The sequence below is a fragment of the Ovis aries genome, chromosome 6 (assembly GCF_016772045.2).
Source record: "Ovis aries strain OAR_USU_Benz2616 breed Rambouillet chromosome 6, ARS-UI_Ramb_v3.0, whole genome shotgun sequence".
In the NCBI taxonomy this organism is placed as follows: domain Eukaryota; kingdom Metazoa; phylum Chordata; class Mammalia; order Artiodactyla; family Bovidae; genus Ovis; species Ovis aries.
Window position 1 is genome coordinate 90,435,026 of NC_056059.1, and position 22,538 is coordinate 90,457,563.

At 40.1% G+C, this 22,538-nt stretch overlaps 1 protein-coding gene across 3 annotated transcripts in view; it reads right to left on the reverse strand.

The window, feature by feature from the left end:
* Window positions 1–755: 755 nt before the first annotated feature.
* Window positions 756–22,538, reverse strand: part of BTC (betacellulin) — a 48,848-nt gene continuing 27,065 nt past the window's right edge. The window contains exons 1-5 of one of the 3 annotated variants that reach the window (XM_027971081.3): window positions 19,116–19,242; window positions 15,408–15,525; window positions 7,300–7,446; window positions 5,161–5,271; window positions 756–3,131 (exon numbers count right to left, since the gene is read on the reverse strand). In XM_027971081.3, the coding sequence (XP_027826882.1) occupies window positions 5,163–5,271; window positions 7,300–7,446; window positions 15,408–15,525; window positions 19,116–19,227 (486 nt within the window). In that variant the 5' untranslated portion in view covers window positions 19,228–19,242 and the 3' untranslated portion in view covers window positions 756–3,131; window positions 5,161–5,162. Of the gene's footprint in view, window positions 3,132–5,160; window positions 5,272–7,299; window positions 7,447–15,407; window positions 15,526–19,115; window positions 19,243–22,538 lie in introns of those variants that run through there. The other 2 variants (XM_027971079.3, XM_027971082.3) reach the window with 2 other exon arrangements.

The window sequence follows — 22,538 nt, forward strand, 5'->3', positions numbered from 1 at the left end:
GATCTCACAATACACTGGAGTTAATCAAGATCTTGGTTCCAAGTCATAGAAATTCAAATAGAACTAGCTTAAGCCGAAGGAGGAATTCATTATAAAGATACTGACAGGTCTCATGGAGGCTACACACAGGAACTGAATGAAGCTAAACTCTGAGATTTCATGGGACAGGAATTCAGACTGTCAGGAAATTCATCTCTCACCTTGGTTCCCCATTCACCAGTTTCTTAGCTTTACTGGTCCTCATGGAACAAAACATGACTGTCAATAGCTTTGAACTGCACATCTGTATACTCCAAGAACCCAAAGAAGGATAACTTTATTTCAAGTTCCCAAGTTCCCAGGAAATGACTCCAATTGGCCCAATTTCATTAATTGCCCACCTTAGACCAACCAATTACAGCTGGTGCTCATGCTCAGCTGTGGCCAACTCTTTGCAACCCCATGGACTGTAGCCCACCAGGCTGCCCTGTCCATGAGATTCTCCAGGCAAGGGTACTGGAATGGGTTGCCATTCCCTTTTCCAGGGGATTTCCCAAACCAGGAATCAAACCCACATCTCTTGTGTCTCCTGAATTGGCAGGAGGGTTCTTTACCACTAGCACCACGGAGTGAGGTTAAAAAATAAGGCCAGGCTGCTGAGTAGCCAGTCTCATAAGTGTCTACCACATTTTCAAATTATTTAGTTTCCAAGGAAAACGTATGGTCAGAGTGAACTATTTCAAAGGTATTCATGATAGTTGCTATAAAACACAAGGTTTTGTAAGGCAATAATGTTCAAATTTATTTCTATTAATAATGTGTGGTAACAATAGAAAATTCCTAAGCAAATAGATATTTGCTTTGTTTTAAAAATAAATTTATTTTATTACATGATAATACTGACAGTTTACATAAATGAGGTCATTCAGTATAGGCAAAAAAATTATAAAATACATTTTAAAAATATAGGAAAATCTTTGAAGCTCTTTCTTCGTAGTTCAGATCTACCAAATTTCAAGAGACACATTTTAGCATCAAAACAAAATTTCCAAGCTTGAATTGCCTTGAGAGATTCCATTGGTCAACCAACCTTGGTTAAGGAAAGAAGAAACATTTATAGCATTTTTAAAATTTTAAATGCTCTAATGAACGTTTGTTTCAAGCACTCTTAGTATCAGTAAAGACTGAGAGAAAGCATGAAGAAACTCAGAGGAAGCTTTTGCAAAGAGTGTATACAACATGAATCAGGTGAAATTGACTCTATTTCAAGGATGGTCATTGTTTGACTTAGTTCTTACTAATACTTGAGATGTTTCTGTGTTATACTTAAGCATAGCCTCATCCTCACTTGAAATATGGTGTGTGATTAAAAAGCAATACACAACTTCACCTTTTCTCTGAATTCTCTGCTTCATTTCAGGCATGGAGTCTACACTGCAAATTAGAATTTGCAAAGACTCTGGAAAAGCTGCTTTGCTGATAGGCACAACAGCCAAACTGTAGTAATTTGAGGACATCTGCCATCAGTTTTTATAAATGATCCACCTAGCCAAGGTAGGAAATTCCATATTTTATGGAATTTTGGCTAAATGTGCATTCTACTTTTTCAGATTTAAAAAGAATCTTCATTAAATGTAATATGGAGTTGGAGGAGCACTAGCAAGATGGTCCCAAGTAACAGGTGACTATGGTCATAATCTGATTGCACTAAAATTCATCTGAGAGCAATCACAGGTACTGTTTTCTTGTGTCCTAAGTCACTTCAGTTATGTCTGACTCTTTGTGACACTATGGACCATAGCCCACAAGGCTCCTCTGTCCATGGGACTCTCTAGGCAAGAGTGCTAGAATAGGTTGCCATGCCCTTCTCCAGGGCATCTTCCCAACCCAGGGATTGAACTTGTGTCTCTTAAGTACCTGCATTAGCAGGTGGGTTCTTACCACTAGCGCCACCTGGGAAACCCCAGAAGAACAAAAATGAGGATATATGCCTTATACATCCTGCCTGGGCTCTGCTGTGCTGTCCCTGACCATTTACCCCAGGATAAATAGCCTCTTCCAGTGCTTTATCTATCCTTTAGCAAGCATAAACATTTATCTGGAGCTTAAAGATGATCATGCAATTACTTTCCATCTCTGTCATTTTCCTAACTGTGGGACAAAGCTGTTTGCTTTAGAAATGTAAGAATGCATGTATATCACTGAGAATTTACAAAGGAGCAAAGAAACATAATTAAAGTCAAGCCTATAGAAAGCATGATGGAACAGTTAACATATATCCAGGACTCTGCAATCTGAGTTTCTTCAGGAAAATGTACCAGTGCCTCGGTCATTACAAACACAGCTTAGTGTAAAGTCTTGGGTTATATTGTGCATTAGGTTGCAACAACTCCAGTGAACAAAAATGATGGTTAAGAGCAAACTTTGAACTTGGCTAAATATTGGTTCCAATTTCAGCTCCACCTACTCCTAACTCTCAAAATCTGGTTATATTATTTAACTTCTTGCGTTGTGTCCACCTCTTTGCGACCCCATGGACTGTAGCCTGCTAGGCTTTTCTGTCCATGGGATTCTCCAGGTAAATAATACTGGAGTGGGTTGCCATTCCCTTCTCCAGGATATCTTCAAGACCCAGGGATCAAATCCAGGTCTCCTGCATTGCAGGCAGATTCTTTACCATCTGAGCCACCAGGGAATGTCCTTTAGTTTCTTAGGGCCTGTTTCTATACATGAGAAATGAGAATCATAGGTTTTTGAAAGAATTAAAGGAAATAATGTATTTCAAACTCTTAGCACATAGTAAGTGTTGGATAAATGGTAGTTTTATTATTAATGCAATTCCTAAGATCTAAACTCCTTTCTACTCTTCTTTTTTGTTTGACTAGTAATTTTGGTGACAAAACTTAACTGAAAGTTTATTAAAATGTCCCTGCTTAACTGGGTGCTTTTCCCAAATACTATATAATAATAAAATTATTTATTATTATTATAAAAACAATAGTAAATAACACAAATTAACATTATGGACAAAAAGTAAATACATTATTTAAAATTCATTTTGCTAGCTGTTTCCTGAGACCCATTCTGTCCATTTTCAAATGAGTAAGAAGATACTTTGTAACTTGCCATCAACCTGGAGTAATCTTCATAGACTATAGGAAAAAGGAAAAAAAGAAAAAAAATGAAAAGAGCAAGCCATTAAAAAGAAACTTATTATATAATTACCAAAAAAAAAAAACCACACACCCAAAACCCAAGCAGGAAACTGTGGGTACTCTGTGGGTACCTCTGTCAAGTTTATTATTAACCTCTCTATCTGAACCTTTATTCCTTTTCTTCTTCAAAACTCGTTCTCCTCAAGATTGAGGAATATATAAGAAAAGGGGGGAATTGTAACCGAGCAAGACCCTATGGGGGCATTCCTGAGACCTGCCTTCACCCATATCCTCTGCTTTATGTACTCTCTCAAGTACCTAATTAATAGTATTTGACGCAAATTTCCTGACTTATTCTGCCAATGGGAAAACCTCCCACCAAGTGGAAGAAGTCACCTACCTGATGACCCTGAACACGTAGCCCCAAGTTTCTCCTGGGGCCTAAAAACTGATAATGTTAATCCCTATGACACCACCATGCTGCCTCATCATCTGCCACTCAGAGGACTGTGCACAAGCTGATCATGTACCCAGCCATCCCACCTCCCACCTGCCCTTTAAAAAGGCTTTGCCAAAACCCTTGAGGAGCTCCAAGTTTTTTAGGACATGAGCCACGTATTCTCCTTGCAATCTCATAAAACACACACACACACACCAAAAACAAAAACCTCCAGAGTCAGCATTTTTGTTTTCAATTCATTCATGTCATTCTGATAATAAGCTAGAAGAATATTATAATTTCTTGATAACCATTTACTGTATTCTATTGTTCAGTTGAGCGTTTCTGGAAACGCTGAGATTTTGTTGGGCAAGCTATGGAAAGCCACCACTTTCTCCTGCTGGATGAACAAGGCAGTGTGTGGCCATGATTGCTGCTAGCTTCTTCTATGACCTAAGAGGACTTAGCCAAGGATGAAGTCAACTCTTGGAGTGGTAAGCAGAAAGGCAGAAATAATAGTTCTCTGCACAGGAACTCTGGTACAAGCAGACTGGTCTCTTTCCTCTGGACTGCCAGTGCTTGTGAGGCACATTTCCTTTATTTTAAACCAGCTTGATGGAGTTTGATGCCATTATAGACCAAATTGCCCTGCCTGATTCAGCCAGCTATGCTTCGTCTGTCCCCTGGAGCCTTCCTCTGCTCAGCACGCCAGGGGGAGCCCAGATTGCAGCCTGACCTATGGACTGCTTCACATGGGCTCCCCTGCCCCCTGAGTTCCTGTTGGGTTTGGCTAGTGAAAGGTACCTGCTGAAGAGGTCTGGGGATATTCTTCTCCCGCTCCTGCCTCCTTCCTTGTTCAGGTGCTGACCTTGACTATTCCCATCCATAGCTACAGCTTCTGCCTGGTGGGCCCTAGAGCACAGCCAGCTTCTCAGTGGCAAGGTAAGTGTTTTTCTGCTCTTTCAGGCACAGGTGGGGGACAGCCTCCAGCAGTTGCTAGACTCTGGGAGCCTCAATATTCCTATAAGTCCCCTCAACCCTGCCCTCCCAGCCCCTTCATCAAAATGTCTTTGTTGGATCATCTGAGAGAATTTGTGATTCCTGCTCGGATCTCAAATGATGGAACATTTAAAAGAGCCTCGAACAGTGCTTGGGATGTGGTAAATGCTCCACAAACGTGGTTATTATCAAAACACTGCTTTTGCTATTTCCTTTCAATGTGAGATGTCTAAACTAAAATCTTTCTTATTTGTGTCCCCAAGTGAAAAATATATCAAATATCTTATAATATTTTATAAGAATATAAAATAGCCACCACAACCACACAGAACTAGAAACCAGACTGATCTAAGTGCATCAGAAAAACTGTGTAAAAGTCTATATTCTATCGCTGGTACCATGCAAAAGAAAGATATGATAAAGTCTTTTATCTGGCTTCAGATTCAATGGAAAAATTGTCAATTTATTTTTAGATTTTTTAAACATAATCAAATTCCAATCAATGATTTACTGGATGCAATTAAACCCCACTTCACCAGGCAAATGTCACCTGAAGAGCTCCCCATCTACTAAGTTTATCATACTTACCATTAAGCAATACTAGTCTCTTGAATATCATCATTTATAGGAGTTATATCTTTACCCAGAGTTTCCATTTCTTCTTCCTTCTTTCTTCTTTTCCGACGTTTCCGAAGAGGACTTGGAAAACAAAGTGTTAGAAATTAGAGTGGTCTTTTTAGTTAATGCAGTCACAAAATTATACATCAAGGAAGCCTATGATCTTATTTCCAGACTGGTAAAAATGTACAGGTTCATTAAAAAAAATTTTTTGGGTCTGTCTTAACCCATCCCTTTCTCTAGGCTCAAACAGCTACAATAGAAAAGCACAGAGAGAATGTAGTTATAGCTACATAGGAGGAATATAGAACTTGATTGTGTTTAGAGCTTGTTAAGCACAGGAAAACTTTTCAGGTCAAGACATTTTACAAAATAGACTGATAAGCATTATTTAGTATGTAAATAAAAGATAGCACAAAATGGAAACTGACATAAAACTAAGAGAATGAGGGTAATCTCTGAATATGTTAATTAAGTTTCTAGATAAATTAAGTAAGAAATGTATTAGATATTCTGTAGTGCAGTCCAGTTTTCTTAAAATATGATACAAAATGAATGTAGTAAAATAGAGCATTTCCCAGCTCTGCTCCAAACTTGGCATTCTAAAATTCCTTTTTGCCATAAAGGAAGTAAAATGTTATAAATATCTATCAATTTTATAGCTAGAAGGAATCCTACAGATTATTTGTAAATGAGAGTTTAATCTTCTCATTTTACAGAAAATAAAATTAAAGTTTAAAGAGATTAAGAAGTTTGTCCAAGTTCTCAAATGTGTTTGATGGCACAGCTGGGACAAAAATCTCTCTAAACAGCTGGTAGCTGTGTTAACGCTTTTCTACCAAGAATGCTGTAACGAAAGGAATCATGTAACACCTTCCTGTAATGAGAAACACAGTCTAAAGTACAGTTTAGGAGGCTTCTCAAGACATGAAGGTAGCATTTTAAAAAAATGCTTTTTTAGCACGCTGTGTGGGAGTCCTGGCCTGATAAAAAACTTGGTGAGTTTCCAAAACTAAAGCATTGTACTAAGCCATTCTGTCTCAGAGAAAAAACAAGGATTTTCTTGATTAATAAAGTTGAGGTATATAATGATAAATAAAGACAGTGCAGGCATCTTTTGTAAATAAAATTCATTATTTTAATGTGACGAATAAAAAATACTTTTGTTTCTATCTTTCAAAGTTTTTGTGTAGTATAGTTTAAGAAAAGTATTGTTTAAACTATTAACAAACTTAAATAAAATGTGATGAACTCTAGGGCTAACTAATTGACTTTTTTTTTTATTTCCTTGGACTACAAGGGGATTAAACCTGTCAATCCTAAAGGAAATCAATCCTGAATATTCATTGGAAGGACTGATGCTGAAGCTGAAGCTTCAATCCTTTGGCCACCTGATGTGAAAAGCTGATTCACTGGAAAAGACCCTGATGCTGGAAAAGATTGAAGGAAGGAGGAGAAGGGGACGACAGCTCAAACTCAAGGAGACAGTGAAGGTCCAGGAGGCCTGGTGTGCTGCAGTTCACGGGGTTGCAGAGAGTTGGACACGACTTAACAACTGAACAACAAAACTGACTTTTTAAATTGATATATAATTGATGTATAACATTTTATTCATTTCAGGTATGATTTGATATTTGTTTATATTGAAAATGATCACCACACTAAGTTTAGTATTTAATATCTATCTCTACACTGGCAAAATTTTTCATTCTTGTGATGAGAACTTTCCAGATCTCCTCTCTAAGAAACTTTCAAATATTCCAGACTGTATTATTAACTGTAATCACTATGTGTACATTATATCCCATGACCTGTTTATCTTATAACTAGAAGTTTATATATTTGGGTCGCCTTCATCCATTTTGCCCACTTCCTCTTTCTCAGAGTATTTATATAAATTTTATTTTAATTATAATAATTGTGCTTAGAAAAATGACAAAAATCATGTCATGTGTGCTTCAGAATAAATGATGGTGGACTGTAAAAAGTAATTTAAATTGAAAAAGGGGGGAAGAGAAAAGGCAGGAAGGAGGGAAGGAAGGAAAGAAGATAGGAAAGGAAAGATAAAAGTTTTTAGACTTCCTAAAAATTAAATTTAAAAATACTTACTGACAGCATGTGCAGATACTGACCACCAAAATGATAAAAATTACCATAACTGCTATCAAACAAATCACCAAAATCTGCCCTCTGTCTCCTCTTAGGTAAAACAAGTCAACTCTCTCACATCTGGCCCCAGCATAGCCTTCATCACAGCTATAAAAATAGAACAAAAACAAGGAAACAAGTTCAAAAAGTAAAAGACTTTTAAGAATCTCTACTATTTCTTTGCTGAAGAAATTAACACTTTTTTCATTACTTGGAATTAACAAAGGATACAATTCCTTTAAACAAAATGTGTTTAAGCTGTACAATCACTGTGTTTATGAGAAATTTCATTCTTTGCTTAAAAACCTGTCATCCTTTGAACATCATTAACAATATGTCTAAGATAAATAAACGGGGAGGGTAACACTAAAATCTACCTTGAAATTTTAGATTCTGAGTTTGAAAGGGAGGGGGTGATAAAATCCCCTATACAGCACTCTCAAGTGTTTAAATATCCCCAGACAGGGAATTCAAAAATCCCCAGGATTTCCCATTTCATCAGAGGGCGATACAAAGAGTTTCAGTGTGCCTGAGTTCTTCTATTAGAAATTAGATTTAAAGTATATGGTTTTATATGATCAAACATGGAACGTACACAAAGCTCTGTAAATGTTATTTTATGGGATTCCTCTCCACACACCTTCCCCCACCCCCTGGCCTCTCTTTTGATCTTCCACACATCAGTTCTGGTTCTAATGCTTGCAGGAGTCACAGATTAGGTAAGCCTCTTCCATTCACCACCTCCCCAACTGCATCCCCTCAAAACACAAAAGATGTCCTGTCCAGTTCCTTTATCTGATCCTCTAAAGCCACAGTTTCAGATCTGTGCACCATCCCCTGTGTGTTTATTAGCTTGGTCGTGTTTGACTCTTTGGGGACACCATGGACTGTAGCCCATCAGGCTCCTCTGTCCACAGGATTTTTCAGGCAAGAATACTGGTATGGGCTGCCATTTCCTCCTCCAGGGGATCTTCCCCACCCAAGGATCAAACCTGTGCCTACTGCATTGCAGGGAGATTCTTTACCCTCTGAGTCATTGGGAAGCCCCACTTATCCCTCTGCTCTCTGAAGGCCCCTTTGCTGCATGGCCATGGCAAAGTGAAGTAATCAGAAATCAGCAAGCTCCCCAAATGCCCCAGTTCCCCTCTCATCCTCTCATCCACTTCATCAATACAGTCCTGAGTTGACCTCAACTTAGCAGATGCCCCCTGTCTGAAGTTACAGAGCCATTTGACCAAGCAGCACTCAACCACCTAAAATTCAGTAATCTGGGGACTGTCCATTGCAGTCCCTGACTTGTGTCAGATGCCTAAAGGATACATAAAAAGTTTGTCTGAAGATATTTGAAAACCAAAATGATATGTTGTAACATCACTACTTTTGGCTAAAAAATATCTTTTTTTTTTTCTCCTCAGACTCATGCCAAACACAAAGAGATACTGGTCATATACATAATTATTTAAATCTCAGAAAGATGAAGCTCTGCTTCTTAGAAAGACGACTGTGTAATTTCATGTTTTGTTGCTATTGTTTGTTTAAGAAGATATCTATTGCCAGGCCATTCTAGAGTCTATGTCTGACAAAAAGCCAAGGCAGTTAGTTCCCACAAAGCCTTATTTCTCAAGTAAGGAGGTGCCTGACTGATGATATTGTAGCTGCTACAATGATTTTAAAAAAAGATGAGGTACCACTTCACACCAGTCAGAATGGCTGCGATCCAAAAATCTGCAAGCAATAAATGCTGGAGAGGGTGTGGAGAAAAGGGAACCCTCCTACACTGTTGGTGGGAATGCAAACTAGTACAGCCACTATGGAGAACAGTGTGGAGATTCCTTAAAAAATTGCAAATAGAACTACCTTATGACCCAGCAATCCCACTTCTGGGCATACACACCGAGGAAACCAGAATTGAAAGAGACACATGTACCCCAATGTTCATCGCAGCACTGTTTATAATAGCCAGGACATGGAAACAACCTAGATGTCCATCAGCAGATGAATGGATAAGAAAGCTGTGGTACATATACACAATGGAGTATTACTCAGCCGTTAAAAAGAATTCATTTGAATCAGTTCTGATGAGATGGATGAAACTGGAGCCGATTATACTGAGTGAAGTAAGCCAGAAAGAAAAACACCAATACAGTATACTAACACATATATATGGAATTTAGGAAGATGGCAATGACGACCCTGTATGCAAGACAGGGAAAGAGACACAGATGTGTATAACGGACTTTTGGACTCAGAGGGAGAGGGAGAGGGTGGGATGATTTGGGAGAATGACATTCTAACATGTATACTATCATGTGAATTGAATCGCCAGTCTATGTCTGACGCAGGATGCAGCATGCTTGGGGCTGGTGCATGGGGATGACCCAGAAAGATGTTATGGGGAGGGAGGTGGGAGGGGGGTTCATGTTTGGGAATGCATGTAAGAATTAAAGATTTTAAAATTTAAAAAATAAAAAAAAAAAAAGAAAAACTAGCTCAGTCACAGCCATCAGTTGAAAGATGAGGCTCTATGCAAGCAAAGGAGAAAAAAACCACCTAAGGCCATCTATTGCAAAATGACCCCAGGATGTATGAGGGAAAATTGCTTCCTGCAAGATAGCTAGACTCTTCATTGCAAGGTCAAAATAACAGGAAGAGAGCTTAGAAATATCTGAAATATCAAAAAATCTCTTGCACATAGAACTGGAAATGGGGGGAGAATTACTTTTAATTGCAAGTGTGGGAGGGAGGCTTATATGGGTTTTTTTAAAGGTTATAATTAAAATCTACAAATATAGTCTCTTCTAATTAGCTGGAATGTTTCTCTAACAAATTTACTAAATACTTCATTTTTAAACAATAACTTTGCCCATAAAGTACATGGTAATTACTTGCTACTCTTTTAGAATGTTTTTCCTAATTATAAACTCTGGTTTCAGTTACTCACCCATGCTTTAAATGAATTTCTCAGTAAGCAGTCCTTCCTATTAGTTATAACCCAGTGAAGCTATGTAGAAGGTCAAACCCTTACACAGCTAGTTACAATGACTCATGTTATTTCACTGCTCATCTAAGTAATAACGTATCAGCTAATGGTCATTTCAGTGGGAAAGGAAGAGGAAAGGGTGAAAGATGCTAGCAAATGTTTAATAAATGCTGAGCAAATGAATGAGTTTTTATTTAATAAACATCTCATAAGTTAAAAATAACATTTAAAGATGCTATGACCCTTGAGGACTTTGGGATCTTAGTTCTGAAATAATCACCAGGCACTATTGTAAGAACTTTATAAGTATTAACTAATTGATCCTTATAACAACCTTTGAAGTAGTATTATTGACCCCTTTTGGAAGATGGAGAAACTGAGATATAGAGAAAGTAGGTGAGTGAGGGCTAGGACTCAAATGCAGGAAGTCTGGCTCCCAAGTTGTCCAATCACATGTAACACTGCCCAGGGATCAAACCCTCATTTCCTGAGGCTCCTGCCTGGCAGGCAGATTCTTTACCAGATGAGCTATTGGGCTTCCAAGGTAGCTCAGGGATACAGGATTCACCTGTCTCCTGCAAGAGACTTGGGTTCGAGGGTTCAGTCCCAGGGTTGGGAAGATCCCCTAGAGAAGGAAATGGCAATCCACTCCAGTGTTCTTATCTAGGAAATCCCATGGACAGAGGAGCCTGGCTGGCTACAGTCCATGGGGTGGCAAAGAATTGGACATGACTTAATGACTAAACAATAACAAGTGAGCTGTGCCATCTAAAATAAATGTTATGTATCTGGAAACAAATCATCCCCATTCCCGGCAACCCCCTCCAAAAAAAAAAAAAAATAAATAAATACTGAGAAGATTAAGAAGGGATTGAGTTATTCGAAACACACATTTTGGTTTTTTATACAAAGTCAGGAGTCCACAAACTCCTATGATTCCAAGCAAAAGGAGAAATTTCTGGTTTCCCAAAATGGCATAATCGCCCATGGCAAGACAGTTTTGCCTGAATCTGTGCTACACCAAATCACCTAAAATGTGAAGCCTAGTTGAATAGCTCCCATTCAGTTCAATAGTACATTTATGGAATATTTACTCTGTGCTGGGTACCACAATAAATATTTTTGCTTGATGTATTATTTTGCTTAATTTTCAACACTTGACAGAAGGATATTATTATCTCCTTTTAGAGATAATTAAACACCCAGGAAAGGTAACCAACTCATTGTTAACGCTGCTCATAGTTGGTTGAACCAAAATCTTAGGTATATTTTACTCCAAAGACTCCAGTGTTCTTCCTCCCCATCACCCCACTGCCCTCCTTGGTCTTGTACCATATCACCACTAAGAAGGTGTTCCTGGTTCAGATTAAAGCCTTGGATTTGACATTTAGCACAGCACTAGATCAAACCCGGATCTCTTGCTTTGCAGGCAAATTCTTTACTTCTTTATTGTCTGAGCCACCAGGGAAGCCCCCAGTGGTAAAGAATCCGTCTGCCAATGCAGGAGATGTTCATTTCAATTCAGTTCAGTCGCTCAGTCGTGTCCGAATCTTTGCGACCCCATGAATCGCAGCATGCCAGGCCTCCCTGTCCATCACCATCTCCCGGAGTTTACTCAGGCTCACGTCCATCGAGTCCGTGATGCCATCCAGCCATCTCATCCCCTGTCGTTCCCTTCTCCTCCTGCCCCCAATCCCTCCCAGCAGCAGAGTCTTTTCCAATGAGTCAATTCTTCGCATGAGGTGGCCAAAGTACTGGAGCTTCAGCTTTAGCATCATTCCTTCCAAAGAAATCCCAGGGTTTTATCTCCTTCAGAATGGACTGGTTGGATCTCCTTGCAGACCAAGGAACTCTCAAGAGTCTTCTCCAACACCACACTTCAAAAGCATCAATTCTTCGGCGCTCAGCCTTATTCACAGTCCAACTCTCACATCCATACATGACCACAAGAAAAACCATAGCCTTGACTAGACGGACCTTAGTCGGCAAAGTAATGTCTCTGCTTTTGAATATACTATCTAGGTTGGTCATAACTTTTCTTTCAAGGAGTAAGCGTCTTTTAATATCATGGCTGCAGTCACCATCTGCAGTGATTTTGGAGCCCAAAAAAATAAAGTCTGACACTGTTTCCACTGTTTCTCCATCTATTTCCCATGAAGTGATGGGACCGGATGCCATGATCTCGTTTTCTGAATGTTGAGCTCTAGGCCAACTTTTTCACTCTCCACTTTCACTTCCATCAAGAGGCTTTTTAGTTCCTCCTCACTTTCTGCCATAAGGGTGGTGTCATCTGCATATCTGAGGTTATTGATATTTCTCCCGGCAATCTTGATTCCAACTTGTGTTTCTCCCAGTCCAGCGTTTCTCATGATGTACTCTGCATAGAAGTTAAATAAGCAGGGTGACAATCTACAGCCTTGACGTACTCCTTTTCCTATTTGGAACCTGTCTGTTGTTCCATGTCCAGTTCTAACTGTTGCTTCCTGACCTGCATACAGATTTCTCAAGAGGCAGGTCAGGTGGTCTGGTATTCCCATCTCTTTGAGAATTTTCCACAGTTTATTGTGATCTACACAGTCAAAGGCTTTGGCATAGTCAATAAAGCAGAAATAGATGTTTTTCTGGAACCCTCTTGCTTTTTCCATGATCCAGCAGATGTTGGCAATTTAATCTCTGGTTCCTCTGCCTTTTCTAAAACCAGCTTGAACATCAAGGAGTTCGCAGTTCACGTATTGCTGAAGCCTGGCTTGGAGAATTTTGAGCATTACTAGCATGTGAGATGAGTGCAATTGTGCAGTAGTTTGAGCATTGCCTTTTGCATTGCAGGAGATGTAAGAGACACCATTTTGATCCCTGGGTCTGGAAGATCCCCTGGAAGAGGAAATGGCAACCCCACTCAGTATTCTTGCTGGGAGAATCCCATGGACAGAAGAGCCTGGCAGACTGCAGTCTATAGGGTCTCACAGAGTGGGACACAACTGAAGTAACTTAGCATGCATGCAGGCACAGCACTAGATGAACTGTGACAGAGGGACTTGTTCATTTATTCTTCAGACATTTCTTGAGCACCTAGTAAATTCTAGGCACTGTGCTTGGCACTGGAATATGAGAATGAATAAGCCATCATCCCTGCCTTCTAGGAGCTCACAGTCACAGAAAGGAGGTTCAGAGAAACCAACAGTGATATTCCAGGAGGAAAGAGCTTTTCATTGAAATGTGATTAGATCACTGAGGAAAGACATCCAACTCAAGTCAGTGCAGGGATCCAGGGCGAGATGATGTTTGAGCTGTATCTTAAAGCTTCAATAAGAATAAACTTCCCAGACTATGAGAATAGCTTGTCTAATAAACCTTGCAAAAGAATGTAGGATTTCATAAGGACATTTGAGAATGTGGTGAGAGAAATGGCTGGAAAGTCAAGCCATTCAACTATACTTCAGTGAAAACATATATATATATAAAACCAAAAAGGTCAGTGAGAGGAGTGACTCAGGCTGATATTAGAGAGGAGACTGGAAATCAGATCTGCTGAGAAGCTATGATTATTCTGGAAACAAGTAAGAAGAGACATTTATGGTTCAAAGTATGACCGTGACTTCCTTTACATATAGAGATGTCAGCTCTCCCTGAATTAGTTTGTAAATGCAATATAATCCTAATAAAAGAAAAACAAAATAAAACAACTGAAAAAGAAAGTCAAGGCAGCATCAGAGGAGCTCTGGAGGAAATGGGTTTTAACCTCTGACTGAGGGAGACAGGCTGGGTAATTTTGTTGTCGTTTAGTTGCTAAGCCATGTCCAACTCTTTGTAACCCATAGGCTGCCAGGCTCCGCTGTCCATGGAATTTTCCAGGCAAGAATACTGGAATGGGTTGCCGTTTCCTCCTCTAGGGGATCTTCCCAACCCAGGGATTGAACCCTTGTCTCCTGCACTGCAGGTAAATTCTATACCACTGAGCCACCTGGGAAGACCAGGCAGGTAGATTACAGCTGTGGTTTTCATTCTCGAGGGCATCGATATTAAAGAACAATACATGCACAGACATAGGGACCAGTAAGAGAAATGTACTGGGTTAAGAGGCATTAATCTTTTAAAGATTCATTATATTCTCCCAAGCCAGTAAGCAATTAAATGAAATTTTTAAAAATCAGCTCTTTCCCAACAAATGTAACCACATTTTCCTTATTTCCTTACATTAGGCTTTTTTCTTATTCCCCTCTAAGTATTACCTATTTATATTGTTTTTTTAATTAAATTAAATTATAATCTAACTTTGAAGAAGTCCTCAACGCTTCAATTTTCCACTATATCAGGGCTTGCAATCACTGTCCTGAGATACTTGTGGGGGAGGTGGGGGTGGGGAGAAGAATACTGGGGTGACTACACAGAAGAACATAAATATTCTATGAACTTTAGATTAAAATTATGTTTTTAAAAAATGACTATGAGGTAAGGTCTCAGCACTTTAGCAAGACATCTTTAGCAGAAAATAAATATTTAAGATATGCAAAAAATTTGTTTGTGCCTGAGTAAAATTAAACTTGGACTCAATCTACCAAGAGTTGGAACGAGAACTCTCCTCCCAGTTCCCTGCTGCACTAAACAGGCTTTATGAATCTCTAAAAATAGGACTGATTTCCGTGCACTTAATTGACACCTGCAAAAGTAGCTTTGAATTTGGCAGAAATTTCCTTCATATTTACATTCGCAATGAACTACCTAACAAATGCCAGAAGAATGTGTTCGAGTTTGAACCACATCAGAGTTTATTTGAGCTGAAAAGCATCCTTAACACTAGACAGAAACAGTTTTGCTTGCTCAAGACAGCAGAGGAACATGCCCCCTCCCCGCCCCCAAGGCGATCTGGACTCTCGCACGCTCAGATTTCAGCAAGAAAGTGTGCGTCAGTTTCTCCATAAGTCACTGCCCCTAAACAAGTTGTGGGGGGTTGGGGTGGGTAGGACCAGGAAAAACTGCACCCGACAGATGGCTGGGTGAGCTCAGACTTTCCACTCCTGTCACCACCCCCCCTACCCCAAGCCAGCACCAGTCTGTACCCCTTGGCTTGTAGGCTCCGTGCTCCACTTACACGCAGGAGGGCGTCTGCTCGGCCACCACGAAGCGACATCTCCCTTTAATGCAGTAATGCTTGTACTGCTTGGGGCACCGAGAGAAGTGGCCTCTTCGCTTTGGTTGTGTGGTGCTAACTGAAGAAGGAGAAATGACTCAGTAAATCAACTCACTTTAAATGCACATTTGTAAATATAATAGAATTATATTCCTACCGGTGTTGCCAGTGTTTCTATAGAATATACTCCAATTTCTCATTGCTTCTTCTCTCCACACTGATACGTCAGACTTTAGGGACCAGAAACTGGCCCTAGAGATTGGCTATTGGGGAATGTGATAGGAACGTTTCAGATTTTAACTAAGATTTCTGTTTAAATGACCTCTCAGAAACATCAACGCTGTTTAAAGGGTAAATATAATTGTAATAAAAGAGAAGATTGGGAAGATTGTCAGAGGTGTGGGGCTGATGGCATTGAAAAGAGAAGAGGGTTTTTGTTTGTTGGTTCATTTGTTTTTGCTTTCTTCTCCTTTTTTAAAACTTAAACACAGTACTTATTAAATGCCAGATGCTGGTCACTATGCTTTATTTAGAGAGTCACCCCTCAATATCTGAGGAGACTGATTCCAGGACCCCAGCTGATACCAAAATCCACAGATGCTGAGGACCCTTATATAAATGGCGTTTACAGTCAGCCTTTGGTATTGCTTGGTTGGATCTTTGGTTGCTTGAATCTGAGGTTGCTAACTGGAACCCACAGATTGGGAGAGAGGGCTGTATTAGCTCATTTAATACTCATAACAGCCTTGTGAGTGAAGCACCATTCTAACTCCTACTTATGGATGAGCACAGCACAACACTGGGAAAGACTGAAGGCAGGAGGAGAGGGGACAACAGGACAAGACGGTTGGATGGCATCACCGACTCAATGGACATGAGTTTGAGCAAGCTCCAGGAGATGGTGAAGGACAGCGAGGCCTGGAGTGCTGCAGTGACTGAACAAGAACAAAGCACAACACGTCGAGGATAAGTTACTTTCCCACATCCCGCAGCTCGCATGTGGCAGAGCTGGGATGCAGACCCAGGCAGTCCGTGCATTTGACTGCTCCACTCTGTTAGGCAGGTAGCTGCTCCCTGCCTGAGGCACCCACAAATCCTGCTCCTCTGAATTGAAGATTACCCTACTCATTGGATCCCTGGAGGGCTTTTCCTACTCTGAACGAAAAGACTGGAACTTCATATCCAGGATTTCGTTCCCTATACTGACTTTTTTCTTACCTTTTAGAATCTTAATTGCCTAATTTTTCAATTAGCGGAATGGGGGGATAATATGGAGCAATTTCTCCATCATTTACCTGTAAAAAGTTTCAATAAACAAGGGCTGTCAAGAGAAACACTAAAAAAAAAAAAAAAATGCTAACTAGCTGTTTCATGGGTTGATTCATAATAAACACCTACCCACACCCAGAGAAAACAGCTAACTAGCCAGCTGACCCAGAGTCGGACTTTCCATTGTCATGGTATGACCAACAGCTTGCAGGACTCAGACACCTGTGAAATCAGAAAGCCCACAGTAGTCACCTCGGAAGACCACTTCACACTAGGTTTGGTAGGGCACTGGCACCCAATGACGTTAAACGATCCTTTTAGAGATAGCAATGACCACTAAACTTTTAATTAATATTGTGAAATGAGTAAATATATAGCTTAGAGATAGCAATGACCACTGAACTTTTAATTAATACTATGAAATGAGTAAATATATAGCTGCCCAGGGTCACCACAAAGGACACTCGCAAAGAACTCTGGATGATCGATACAGAGGGAATTCTGGGATGCCAGGTCACAGAGTTTCAGAGGGTGGAAGAACGTTGCAGAGGAACTGGCTGACCTGGTTTTGGTCGGTGACTTGATTACCAGTCGTGCTGACTGCTTGTACGTGCCAGACATTTGCTCCCATGCCTGCCAGTCAATGGGACTCTCCCATAAATAACTGCAAAATGTCTCAAAGGCAAGATCTGTATATTTTGGCAAATAAATTGATTGACTGAAAATCAACTTCCATTCACTGAGTATTTCCTCTTTCCAGAGGCCTATAGTAAGCATTAGAAAACTTCAAAGAAATAAGAGATACCCTATCTAACTAGCTACATTGGCATGATAGAACGAATTTAATTCAATAATAAGCAACAAACCAGTAAAAACAACCATAGTAACCACATAAACAGTGTGATACACTGGAATCAGTGGAAAAAACACTGGCTTAAAAGGAAGGAAATCAGTGTTTCATTTTCAGCTCTGCTTTACAAGAGCCATATGGGTCCAGGCAAGCTAATTAAGCTGTCTGAGCCTCAGTTCCATCATCTGGAAATTGAAGATGATAACATCTACCTTAAAGGGCTGTTGAGAGGCTCAAGTGAAAAAATACATGTGGAAATTTTTAACTTCCCAGGTGGCGCTATTGGTAAAGAAGCTGCCTGCAATGCAGGAGACCCAGGTTTGATCCCTGGCTTGGGAAGATCCCCTGGAGAAGGAAATGACAACCCACTCCAGTATTCTTGCTTGGAGAATTCCATGGACAGAGGAGGCTTGTGGGCTCCAGTTCATGGGGTTGCAAAGAGTCAGACAGGACTGAGCAACTTTCACTTCGCTTCATGTGCAAATTCCTAGCAAAGTGCATGGGACAATAAAGTCCTTGGTAAATGAGTTGATTCTAGAATCTTTAAAATCTTGACAATTCTAAGAGAAGTCTTGCAGCAGTACAAAGAAGGCTTATCTAATTAAAAAATAAATTCTGGACAATGCAGATTTTTTTAAGAGATGCAAGCATGCATGCTCAGTCATGTCGGACTTTTTGTGACCCATGGGCTACAGCCAGGCTCCTCTGCCCATGGGATTCTCCAGGCAAGACTACTGGAGTGGGTTGCCATTTCCTCCTCAAGGGCCTCTTCCTGACCCAGGGATTGAGCCAGCGTCTCCTGCATCTCCTGCATTGGCAGGCAGATTCTTTACCATTGAGCCACCTGGGAAACACTTTTAGGAAATGGTGAGCACGCAACAGAGTTGTGGAGAATTTCAAGAGTGAAAATTTAGCCTTCAGGAATATGCCAGCCTTATGCAGGAGAAGGGAGGCAGATTTAATAGACATGGAAGAGACCTGAAGGAGAGCAGACAAGGATGGCTGTGAATGGAAGTCAGAGACCTCAAACGTCAGCAGGCTGAAGTTTTACCCTTGAATGAGGTGGGAGAGAGTTGAAGAAGGTTCTTACAGGTTAAATTAAATGGTATGTGTGAAAACTAAACTGTGAAGCATTTTGCCAATGTATTAGACAATAAAGCACAGAATGGATTAAAGTAAGAAGATGCCAAGGGGGAAAGGAGGAAACTAAGGCATATCTGAGCCACACAGACATACATGATACAGGCTTGGGGCAGGGGAATGGAGGGCAAGGAGATGAATAAAAGAATAGAGAATCATCAGTACCATTTCCATCATAAAATACAGAAAATTTAAAACATGATTAATACAATAAAATAAAAGAACAGGTTAAGAACAAGGACCTACTGTATAGCTCAGGGAACTCTACTCAGTACTGCATAATAACCTATATGAGAAATGAATCTGAAAAAGAATATGTATATGTATAACTTCATCCCTTTGCTGTACAACTAAAACTAACACAGCACTGTAAATCAACTACACGCCAATAAAGAAGCAGTGAGACTTACTGACGGATCTGCTGGGCTCCAGAAAGGTCTTTTCTACTTTGTAAAGCACACCTGACTTATATAAGCTGTATGGCTCTGTATCCTGAACTCCACTAATTCCTCTGGCTGCCATGCCCTGCTAAACATAGCCAGCCTTTTTAATAAACACCATACAGAGCAAGATACCAGAGAGCGCCTTAACCAGCAGCTGCTGGATGCAGTGATTTGATCAGCCTCGGTTCATCCAAGCAACACAAATCCATGCCAGGGAAAGGGTTGCCAAGTCCTGTTTTGATTGCTCACAGAGTTCTCTCCTTTGCCAAATAAGCATGCCCTTAAATATTCCCAGCATTATTTGGATTTAAAAACCCTTCCATGTCACCAAGCAGAAAACGTGCTATGATTTCTCTATGGAACTTTAAAACCTGGAAGAAAAATTAATCATACATATTGCCCTCCCCACTCCCCACTCCCCTGCGAAAAAGCTAAATGGGAGCCTCTCTCTCTCTCTCTCTCTCTCTTGCATGGAAATGAGAAGGCTTTATCAGCATTTCCTCCTTTGAAATGCACCTAAAATTCCAGTTGCTTTCATCTAATATTCGTCAAGGTCACATTTTCTGAAAATTGAACAGCTGTGAAATCCACCATTTTCTGTCTATCATGAGACCTGATGACATAGGGAAGGGGACAGTAAAGTCTGTCCTTCCATTCCAGAGATATTTATCAAGAAAAAGGAAAAGTTAATCTTACGACAAAAGAATGACTAGTCCTACGTATTGTGTTTCTCTACTGACAAGTGAATGGCATGGTCTTAAAAATGTAACAGCCATGAAGATTTCTCTGATACTGAGGTTTGTTTGCTGTTATTTAGTCACTAAGTTGTGTCTGATTCTTTTTTAACTCCATGGACTGCAGCCTGCCAGGCTCCTCTGTCCATGGGATTTCCCAGGCAAGAATACTGGAGTGGGGTGCCATTTCCTATTCCAAATAGTAGGGGTGGTGGAACTTAATTGCTCTTTTTCCCTCCTACTTGCTCTTTTCCAACTCACACTCCCCAAACCAAAGCATTTCTCTGGGAATGAGTTTGTTCCACACAATTACATGGGAAACTTGCATGAACCAGATCACAGCACAATCTTTTAAGTGAATGGGCACGGCAGGTAACATATCACAAACTCTTCATGAGAAACAGTATTCCAAAGATTCTACAGCCAATTAAATAAGAAACCACCAGGGATACTGGAGGTCAATGACGTCAAAATGTGATTCCAAGAGTTAGTAGAGGGATCAGAAGTAAGAATATCTTTCTTTGATAGTATGGGCAGGTAGATAGGAAGTGGTCACATTCTGGGGGTCATAAGAATCATTAGAAGAGATGTGATGGATTTTCTTGGGCCAAACTAAAGTGGAGGAATACAGCAGACACCCAGATAACCTAGTTTAAATATAGAATTTTCCTCATTTTGATGGATGCTTTGATCAAACAGTATGGTTCTTTAGTCTTTCTGTGTGTATGTGCTAAGTTGCTTCAGTCGTGTCTAACTCCTTGTAACACTATGGACTGTAGCCCCCCAGAATCCTCTGTCCATGGAATTCTTCAGTCAAGAATACCAGAATGGGTTGCCATGCCCTTCTCCAGGGGATCTTCCAAACCCAGGGATCAAACCCATGTCTCTTACGTCTCCTGCACTGGCAGGCAGGTTCTTTTCTACTAACCCCTCCTGGGAAGCCCTAGTCTTTCTGTACTTGATTCTTATTCTCCAGCCAAGCAGGCTTTGTCATGCCTTTGTGATTAAAACTCTTCACAATTAATACATTAGGCTTATTTTCATAAAATCATCCCTTACCTATTCTGATAAGGCTCATGAAAAATCTATTTAATGATTTTGCAAATGATATCAATATCAGCAACTCTTCTGAAATCAATTACTGGGATAATGCTTTTTTGGTAAATCTCATTACAGTATTTATAACCTCTTGTATCTCTAAACCTTTAGTTAAATACATAGTTAAATCTCTATGTAAGAGATTTAAAAGAGAGGAACTAAATTCAGGCTTCCCTGGTGGCTCAGATGGTAAAGAATCTGCCTGCAATGCAGGGGACCCAGATTCGATCACTGGGTCAGGAAGATATCCTGGAGAAGAGAATGGCTACCTACTCCCGTATTCTTGTCTGAAGAAATCCACGGACCAAGAACCCTAGCAAGCCAAAGTCCATGGAGTTGCAAAGAGTCGAACCCAGTTGAGCAACTAACACTTTAAACTTCTCAACTTTTTATATTTTGAGATAGAAGTCCCACAAGTATTAACAAAGCGAGAGAGGAAGGAAAAAAAATCGTTATAAATTGACCTTCCTACACAGATATCTGACCTAAAAAGAGGGGGAAGCAATCAGTGCACTGAACAGTTCAAATGGTCACAGCAGAATCTGGAGAAAAGTTTCCTCTTAGACTATGAAGTACAGCCTGAGACTTTAATATTTTAGACATCTTCCCAGTAGGGACTTCTTCATTTTACAAGCTTCTTAAACCAAGAGGGGAGGAAGAAGGTTTTATTTTTTTTTAAGTTAATTTTTCTTCTTATCTTGATAACTATCTCCATGGGACAGGGGAGTGTAAATTCAGGATGTTCTTGAAAAAGTGCAACATCAGAAAATGTATTGTAATTGAGGATTCCCATTTGTCTTACGTTCAATGCTGTTTTTTGTCAAAATGTGAATTGGTCTATTTCTCCAGGAAAAGAAAAATAAATCTCACAGACGTACTTGTTACTCTCCTGAGCTTCTAGGATATGCTTATACAGAGGGCCATCAGGCCTCATCAGCAAGTCTTTTACCCAGAAGGACTGTGTCAACCATTTGTGAGCTTACAGGAGTGGACATTCACTTATAGCTGCACTTTTCATTCTAGCCCTTTTAAAGGAAGAAGAAAGAATTCAGTGTTGAGATTTGAGTGTATTTCATATATGTAATATTATTCTTGGCTAGGAGGTAAATAAGAATGAACAGGAAAAAAACTGTATTCTTTTTGTTTTTCAAGAGTGCATGTGATGCCTCCTTTGCTCATTCTCCCTGGCTGGTTTGACTTCAACTCCCTCAGCTCCTAAATTTTGCAATGCATGGAGGTGCAACACTTTTTCAGCTTTTCTCCTTGCTCCTCTTCCTCTCTGGGGGTTTCCTGGCTTCAAACAGCTTAATGATAACAATGCCCAAATTTGTTTCCATCCCAGATCTCTTCCTCCCATGCTAACTGCCTCATTAACATGTCTAACTGGCATTTCAACTTAACACTTCCAAAATGGAACCTAGAATTTCCACCCCCTCAAATCTTGTCCTTCCTCATCTCAGTAAATAGCCTCTACCTCTTTTTTCCTAGTATCTTTGTGACCTCATCTTTGACCATTTTGTTCACTGCTGCATCCTGGGCACTTGGAATGGGGCCTCCT